The sequence below is a fragment of the Fibroporia radiculosa genome (assembly GCF_000313525.1).
Source record: "Fibroporia radiculosa TFFH 294 genomic supercontigs, scaffold10670, whole genome shotgun sequence".
NCBI lineage: Eukaryota > Fungi > Basidiomycota > Agaricomycetes > Polyporales > Fibroporiaceae > Fibroporia > Fibroporia radiculosa.
Genome location: NW_012132962.1, coordinates 1,096 through 9,152, shown reverse-complemented (window position 1 = coordinate 9,152; position 8,057 = coordinate 1,096). Strand labels below are relative to the sequence as shown.

The 8,057-nt window shown below is 60.2% G+C and overlaps 4 protein-coding genes across 4 annotated transcripts; 3 read left to right on the top strand and 1 right to left on the bottom strand.

Moving 5' to 3' along the window:
* Positions 1 to 2,012: 2,012 nt before the first annotated feature.
* On the top strand, positions 2,013 to 2,609 carry FIBRA_09138 (uncharacterized protein; the record flags this gene model as incomplete). Its single annotated transcript, XM_012321466.1, has 1 exon — positions 2,013 to 2,609. One exon carries the CDS (start codon positions 2,013 to 2,015, stop codon positions 2,607 to 2,609), a length of 597 nt encoding a protein of 198 aa, XP_012176856.1.
* A 79-nt stretch (positions 2,610 to 2,688) lies between these two features.
* Positions 2,689 to 3,608, top strand: FIBRA_09137 (uncharacterized protein; the record flags this gene model as incomplete). The annotated part of the gene is made up of 3 exons (XM_012321465.1): positions 2,689 to 2,817; positions 2,866 to 3,208; positions 3,292 to 3,608. 3 exons carry the CDS (start codon positions 2,689 to 2,691, stop codon positions 3,606 to 3,608), a joined length of 789 nt encoding a protein of 262 aa, XP_012176855.1.
* A 1,672-nt stretch (positions 3,609 to 5,280) lies between these two features.
* FIBRA_09136 (uncharacterized protein) lies at positions 5,281 to 5,983 on the top strand (the record flags this gene model as incomplete). Its single annotated transcript, XM_012321464.1, has 2 exons — positions 5,281 to 5,670; positions 5,726 to 5,983. 2 exons carry the CDS (start codon positions 5,281 to 5,283, stop codon positions 5,981 to 5,983), a joined length of 648 nt encoding a protein of 215 aa, XP_012176854.1.
* An 830-nt stretch (positions 5,984 to 6,813) lies between these two features.
* FIBRA_09135 (uncharacterized protein) lies at positions 6,814 to 7,531 on the bottom strand (the record flags this gene model as incomplete). The annotated part of the gene is made up of 2 exons (XM_012321463.1): positions 6,814 to 6,847; positions 6,960 to 7,531. 2 exons carry the CDS (start codon positions 7,529 to 7,531, stop codon positions 6,814 to 6,816), a joined length of 606 nt encoding a protein of 201 aa, XP_012176853.1.
* Positions 7,532 to 8,057: the final 526 nt, after the last annotated feature.

The window sequence follows — 8,057 nt, the reverse complement described above, 5'->3', positions numbered from 1 at the left end:
AGCGGCCCACGTCAGGCGGCGCGATCTCGCTGCGATCCTGGACGCGGCGGCTCGCACAGAAGCCAGCCCAACGCCCATGTTCTGATCGGAGGAGGCCCACGTCAAATTGCCAGCTGCCCGCGCGTCTGTCTGTAGCACCTGTCTGTCTGTCTGTCTGTCTGTCTGTCGGCGCGAGGGCCCGGATCTGGCGCGCGCTCCGGGGGAGGAAGGAGATCCGCCGGGGCTCGCTGCCAGCCTGCTCCAGTGGCGCCGTGCGTGCGTGCATGTGTCCCCAGACGCCACCGGGCGGGTGCCAGCCGTCGAACCTTGCGCCACACAGCCAGCCTCCCGGCGCCGCCGCATCCGGTCGCCGGCGACGTCCAGCGCGGGCCGCGCCGTCGTCGAGGAGCGAACCGTCAGCGCGATCGGTGCAGATACGGTATGAAACTTGGCTTCTGCGCCAGATCGCGCCGCGCCCCGGCGAGGGTGCGTTCGATGACGCAGCGGGAAGCGGGCGCGCACTCGTCTCTGATACTGGGGGACAGCGCCACCGGGTGCGCGGATCGGCTCCCCTGCGCGACATGGAGCACGTCGTTGCCCCGGCGCGCGGGTTTCTCGACGCGATGTGCGGGCGCAGGGGGTCGTCGACGTCGACGCTTGGATCGCCGGCGGCTGCGTCGATGTGTCCCCTCCCCGGTTTGGGGCTGTCGCCATGGCGAGTGCGGTTTGACTCTCCCAGAGCAAGCTGCTGAATGCGATCCACCAGGTCAGACTCCCACCCCTGTGACGCGGACGGAGCACGCTGACAAGCTGGGGATCCGAGTGGACAGTTGCGCGCACGTCGCGTCTGCAGAGTCGTCGACTGTCTTGGATTGTGCATGCGGGGCCTGTGACTGCCTTTTCCTCCGCGCGCTGAACAAGGGCACGCGTCCAAATCGGGTCGAAAACGGCCGTGTTTGGTGCGAGTCCGCAGACCGGCTTCCGTCGCGCAATGCGAGCAGGCGCCAGGCGATGCGAGCCTCCCGGGGGCCAGCCGGGCTATCGTGCAACGGCTGCAACAACGCTGCGCGAACGCGTCAGACGGGTAATGGATCGCGCGACCGGGCTCGATATCAATACATCGTGGTGGAACGCGCACTGCCTCCGATACCGTACGCTACGCCAGGGTCGACCCAACCAGCTGGAGGGAGGCAAACCCTCCGCGTGCCAGAGGCCCAGACGGCCAGCCGCACAGGCTGCAACAGCGAGGCATGGCGGATCGATGGGGATTCGCACCGCAGGGCCCAGTTGTATTCACGAGCCGACGTGCAACGCACTCGCTTGCGCGACGTCAGCACAAGCGCAGCGCATATGGATATTGCAGGACCCGCTTGAGTCCGCCTATTAAATAATTGGGCACCCACAGCGCGAGACCGCACAGATCGCCGTCTGACGTGCCCAGATCGTCCGGGGGCAATGCGCGGGCTAGCGCAGCGACCAGCCGGGTTTGGGTCGCAGCGGGCGATCTGCACACGAGGAGGGGCGTGCTGGATTTGACGCGCCGGCCACCGACTCGAGCGAAGAACCGGGGCTAGAGCTGAGACGGGCGTGGGAGACGGCCTCGGATGGTGTGCTACTCGTAGTAGGACGCGGGCAGCGACAGGGGCCCCCGCCCGTGCGCACCATATGTACGCAGGACGACCGGGACCAACGAACAGGGCCGTGCGAGCGAAGCCGTCACGGGGCCGGCACAAGTCTCCAGCTCCAGTCTGCGTCCGCGACGTTTGTCGTCAAAGGAAGCGCGAGGACGCCCTGTGGAGATCGGGGGCCCTGGCGCGAAGGTCCAGCCCGAGATGGGCTAGAAGAGCCAAGCTGGGCGTGCACTAGGCACGGGCGCACTAGGAAGCCTCGGGCAGAACAGGCCAAGGAAGGCCCATCGTTTAAGCTGGGCCCTACGCAGTTACGCCGGGCGCGGAGAAGCTTCGCGCATTCCTCATTGCCCTGCGCGAACCAGCGTGAACCGTCCGCCGGCGCCGGAGCGACTCGCGCTGCGCATGCTGTTCGGAACGTATCAGGCAGATGATGGCCGCGGAACTGAATCGCTGAGCTTTCCCGGGAAAGAGAAGGCGCACTGGGAGTGGGACTGCCGCTGCGATGCTGCAGGCGCTGGGGGTGAGAGCGGTGACATAGGAGCTCGTATGGCATCGACCAGGTATCTGACAGGATGGATCGAATACGCGCCACTCGCACTCGGAGGTGCCGCAGTCGTCACCGGCGGCGGCGCGAGATCAGGAGATGCCGATGCGGGGGCCACGGCATCACGCGTGATGCGTGACGACTCTTCGCTAGCAACAGGACGCATCCCGATGGATGTGGTCACCGTCACGGAGGCGAGACAGCGCGGACGTCGGAGGGGCAGTGCCATCCAGATCGCGTGGATAGGGATTTCAATCGCACCCAAACACGGCCTAGCGCATGGAAGCGGCGCCTCGAAAGATCCCAGATGCACGATCACTGCATTACTCGCACCTGGCATCCTTGGTTCGACAGCTGTCAACGCTGGAAATATCAAGGTGGCCAACATGTCACATCGCTCGCCTGCGTGTGCCCAGGCGCTCAGGATCAATAGAGACCAAGTTAGAAGCCGCTGAGGCTATATTCGGGATGATGCGCGAGATGGGCCAGTGACCTATGAAATGAAAAAGCCCCGTCAGTCGGACCATTGCCGTCATGTCATCTGGGCCTGACCCAGAGCGGCGGTCGTCAAAGTCGCCGCAGAGGGCTATTCGATATAGAATCCCCCCCTCCCCCCCTTTGACGATTGCTGCATCTAATAAGGAAGAGATCCTGCGGGAGAACGTGATATATGAACGCACCAAATAGACTAAATGACGGATGGCCTCCCAGGTGCTGTCTCACGCGCAGGCGCGCGGGCAGCACCCAATGTTCGCGTCAATCGATACCGCCCTGTGGGAACCGCTTCTCTTCCTGTATTCAAAGGCCGAGACGTCGTGGAGGGAGACCACCGTGAAGGGGCTGCCGTGGCCATTAATTGCGAGGACCCTGAGAATGGACGATGGATCATGCGAGGCACGACAACGTCCGCATGCAGCTAGTAGCGGCAGCACAACAGGCGAGGAAGAAGCAGGCCAGACCGGCAACAGCATCCGCGTCCGACTTTCATTCGGCGCGCGAGAGAGAGGGAGGGTACGGTGCACAGGGGGCCCGCCCGGGGCCAATCCCATCGCGGGTGTGATATGGCAAACGCCTGTCCGCCTAGTCACCGCCAGAATCCGCTGATATTGCATGCACTGATGGCAATACGTCCCGCAGAGATCGCTGCCGATTCCGCCTCGTGTGCGTCTCACGCGCCTGCTGGAGGACTAGGCTGCAGACAGGGCCTGGGAGGGAGTTCGAACCCCGTGAAGGGCGAGAAGGCGCGAAGAGCGACTAGTGATCAACACAACTCGGTGGAGCTACCTGGATGCGTTCACCGTCCCACGGGCGAGCGTGCTCGGCTTCACAAGACAAAGTTCGCTTGGTGGCCAGATGACCCCCGCCCCAACGCAGCACGGCCACGTCAGCCGTCACACTTTGAAGGCTCGGCTGATGCTGGCACCCTCATTTCCACGGCGAACAGCCGTGATTAGAAAGTATAGAGTATTTATTGGTCGACCGAAACGCACCTTTCGCGAACAGGGTGCGGATCAGCTCGTTCCGCATATGCCATGGACTTCATCATGACGCCCAGAATCCGATGCGAGCTGTAAGCTCCGGTGGTACACGTATACGTATACGTATACGCTCGCTGTACCTCCATTAGCGGAACTAGCACCGTGTACGTTGAGAGTTGAGCGCGCGCCGTGCTCGAACTGAACGTGGCGCAGTTCGGGATAAACAAACTTGCCGGCCTCGATCGGGGTTTCAAGCTCAGCTACGGATGATGCCGCCACCGCTTTCAAGTGGCCACGGGAGGAGATTTTCTCTCCAAGTAGAAATTCGAGTGAAATAGAAATAAAATGCCACCTTGGGCGATCGAGCGCTGTTCTGCGTCACAACGGGCCATCTTACCTGATTACCTCAAATCAGTTCGCTTCCTTCGACGCTTCGTCGTGCTCGGTCTGCCGCCGTTCAGCTGTGGTCCAATTCACGTTGAACCGAACTTCAAGTTGTCAACGCGGACCTGAACTTCGCTGCTGGCACAAACACGAGCATTGCATGTGATCCTATGCCGCGGCACATTGTGGTCGGCTATGGCCTTCGTTGCTTTGCAGATCGCTGAGCCCCTTCACTCCATGCACCGCAAGCCCAGGCCTCGTTCCAAGTTGTATGTCGTGCAGGCTCACGTCTACCTCCCACGTCTTCGCATCGTCGCCTCACCTTTTCGTCCTCGCCAATTTTCTCTGCGGCCGGCTAGAGGCTCCTCGGGCTGCCGCCAGTGGTCGTGATCAACCATCAGAGATCAGATCCGCCGACAGCTGACCAACTAGGGCGGTGCCCTCCTATTATCGATTCCGCGAGTCAGCGTGTTATCATACGGATGTCGTTGATGGTTCCGCTGGCGAGTCCAGCCGTCGTAGTCTATAAAGGGCTCGAATCCCTGAGTATATATGCCGCTGCCGCATGTCACCAATCCAAGATGCGCGTACGACTCGGCTCCGTCGCATAATATCTGGACTCTTCAAGACTGGTGCTCCTCGAGGCACGAGGATGCCAAAGAGTCGACAGTCGAGAGCCGCAAGCCACAGAAAATGCCGCGGATCCCACAGGGGGGCGATGGGTGCCCTCACGAGACGAGCGGACGAGCACTCGTGAGATCGCGCACACCCGGAGTGTACAACTCCTCCGTGCCATCCATATCGCCGGATCTCGAGCGGGTGCGTTCATCATAAGCCCTCGCAGATCACTCGTAACGCGCGCAGTCAATGCTCGCTTCAACGTTGGTCTGCAGGCGGTAGGCCACCCGCGAAGGCGACCTTGCCCGGCCGCGGCTCAGCAGCTCGGACGGCTCGTGCTACTCTGCCTCAAGCCCCGCGTCTTGAGGAGAATCTGCCTTGGAGAGCGTATGCAAGCACGTCTGCGACCTGCTGATCGTTGCTCACGTATAGATGCCGCGCCCATTGTCTATGCGATAGCAGCATCCTGCGTACCTGGTGAGAGACCGGGAGCTCCCTCCCCCGGTGATGCGGTGCGATCTTGCAGCCAAATCTCTCGTCATGCATGGAGATGGGTGCATTCATGCAGCTCGCAAGTTGGCACCTGCGGTGTTTCGTCTCACGCTCGTGCATCGACTTGCGCCTCGGCACCCAGACCCCAGCCCACATGTCCCTTCCTCGCCCCATATATAAAATCGCGCAAGTGCAGGACAAGCGCAGCTCGAGCTCTGGTGGCAGTAAGACGGTACGCACGCCCCTCACGTACCCATCTCGAAACGAGCAGCACCGTATTCACGTCTTGCTCCGTCCAGGCACCATGACCTCATATCCGTGGGTCCAAGGTATCACCGGGACGACAAGCCTCCTCGTGAGGGGCCCCACATGCCACAACGTCCACGTCTACTACGTCGGCCGAGAGAGCCAGATCGTAGAGCTCGAATACAACTGTGCGCAAGACCCCGCGGCCACGCAGCTCTCCCCGCAATCTTCGACCATCACCGGCACCTACAGGGCGCAGCAGAGCTCCGCCCTCGCGGCGGTCGCCTTCGACAACCAGGTGCGGTCCCATTCCAGGCGCACATACCGAACGCGCTGACCGGGCGCGCGCGCAGATCCGGGTGTACTACATGAACACCCAGAACATCGTGAGCGAGCTCATCTACGACGGCGCGAAGTGGTCCGACACGGACTCGACGCTGAGCGCGAAGGGGTTCATGGTCTACACGCTCAGCATCCTCTACGCGACGGCCACCCGGAACGACGGGGGGGCGTGCGAGATCCACGTGGGCTTCCAGCCGGTGCGCAGCCCGGGGTGTATACAGGAAGCGCACTACGTTGATGGGGAGTGGCATCTGCTGGAGCTGGTGTAGGGAGCGACACTGCGCGGGGATGCGGTCGTGTCCGATACCGGCCATGATTGCGTCTGGATGTAGCTTGTTGTTGGGTTTGTAGTCAAGGTGTCACGCGATGGTACTGTATATAACATGCGCCCATGGCATCAATTCTGTAATTGTATATTCTCGACGGGGTTGAAGCCGAACGGGCGTAGAAACTCGGGCTGTAAGTGCACATTGTGACCAAAAAACGAGGCGATACGAAATACTGCACAAAAAGGAGAATGAAAGCCAGGGTTGCGCCTGACAACCACTAGGACGGCAGTATCTAATACACGCACGCGCACACGCAGAGCTTGAGCTTCGCTAGCCTGTTGCAGATGGAAAAACGGCAGAGTGCGGCGCGCAGCCGGAGGCTATTCGAGGCGGCTCGGAGCATCAGCCACAGCGGCGCAACTTTTGTGAGTGAATACCTTCCGATTCTTCTCTTTCAGCCTACATTCTCGAGCACCCAAACATTGGACGAAGGTAGATAATGCGTCTCCGAGATTGTTTGAGGATATTCAGTCGACCGAAACCCCACCTACATACCGACGGCTGTTTGGTTGTCATGCAACTTTACAAGTGCGCGCGAGAGGACAGCTGCCACCTCATATTCCTCGGCACCGAAGTTTCCCAAGCACCACGGCGACGGAGTGATCAAGCTCAAGTATAGCTGGCGCAAAGCGTATCGCCTTCGCCGACGTAAAAGACATAAATATAGAGGGCACAGGCGGTCAGACATGCAGTTGAAAAAACACACGAGATGACCTTACGGCCGGGGAGTTGCCTTCGTTGGGAATCCAGCTGATTGCAGCGACAGGCGACTACTTGCGCGCCAGTTTCGCACCCGAGATCCACCTAAAGGCTAAAGTGGAGGATCAGCCACTTGCTTATTCCTTCGGACTCCGGGCCAGCAACCTGCCACGAGCACAAGATTCCCATACGCTGTGTCTCCCCGCCACCCACTTACCTGGTTCCCACGTCGTCATAGCATAGCCCTATTCTGCTCTGCCGTTTCTCGCACCAACCGACTCCCGTCCAACGTGCCCCTGCCCGTCTCCTGCGATGCCCATGCCTCGCGATCCCAAGCTCTTGCGCGCTACATCGCAGTCCAGGCGGATGTCCTCGATCGGCCCCAAATTGCAGATCGTCGTAGTCTTTCTCCTCCCTGATGAACCCCGCGACCAACAGGCGCATCTCGGCGCCGTAGAAGTCAGCCTCGAACTCGTAGAGCATGTGCACCTCAGCCGACCGCGCCGTGGTCTTGAAAAACCTGCCGTACCCGATTGATGTCGTTGGTTGGTTCGGATGTGAAGGTGGTAGGCGTAGGGAGGCCCAGCCAGAGTACACCCCGGACTCGATATCAGCGCTCCATGATGTCCGGCTGTTGTCGACGGGGAGGTTGGCAGTGGGGATGCCTAGTTCTTCGGAGCCACGCCCGAAGCCTCTGATTACTTTGCCTTCCATCTGCAGGGGGTACGGTGCTTCGAGCCCCGCACAGGAGCCGATGATGAGTGGGCGGGCGGTGGATATTGGCGTCATAAGCACACCGAGGATTGCGATGTTCTTGGTAGAAGTTGAGAGCGTTGCTAGGAGGAGATGAGGGGGAGTTCGTAGCTGCAGTTGTCGACCATAGTTGCAACTTGTCGAGGATATACCTTGATCGATTTTCTATCTCAGCGAGAGAATGTGCAGGCTTGTCGAGCTGTGACTCTTACCGGTGACAGCGAGAAAGGCCTTAGACTTCCAGCTTCAACCCTTCCTCCATATCTGACTATAGTTGGCAAGCCCAACTGGAGTTCATATTACATGCTCCAACCAGTGACGGGCCGACAGCCGCGGCCTCAGCACCGTGACTGGATTTCTTCGTGCAGCGGCTTGAACTTTGACAAGAATGGGTCCTTGGCTGTCTGTTTCCATCTCTTCCTCAATGAAGCTGAAGTATCGGAGTACAATCATGATTCCGTGTCGCTGCTGCGCTGCCGCATCGTAGTTGGCAATAAATTTGGTCAAATATCACTGTTAGATTTTATCGACAGTATGAATTGCCGAGTGTGCGTCGATTTCA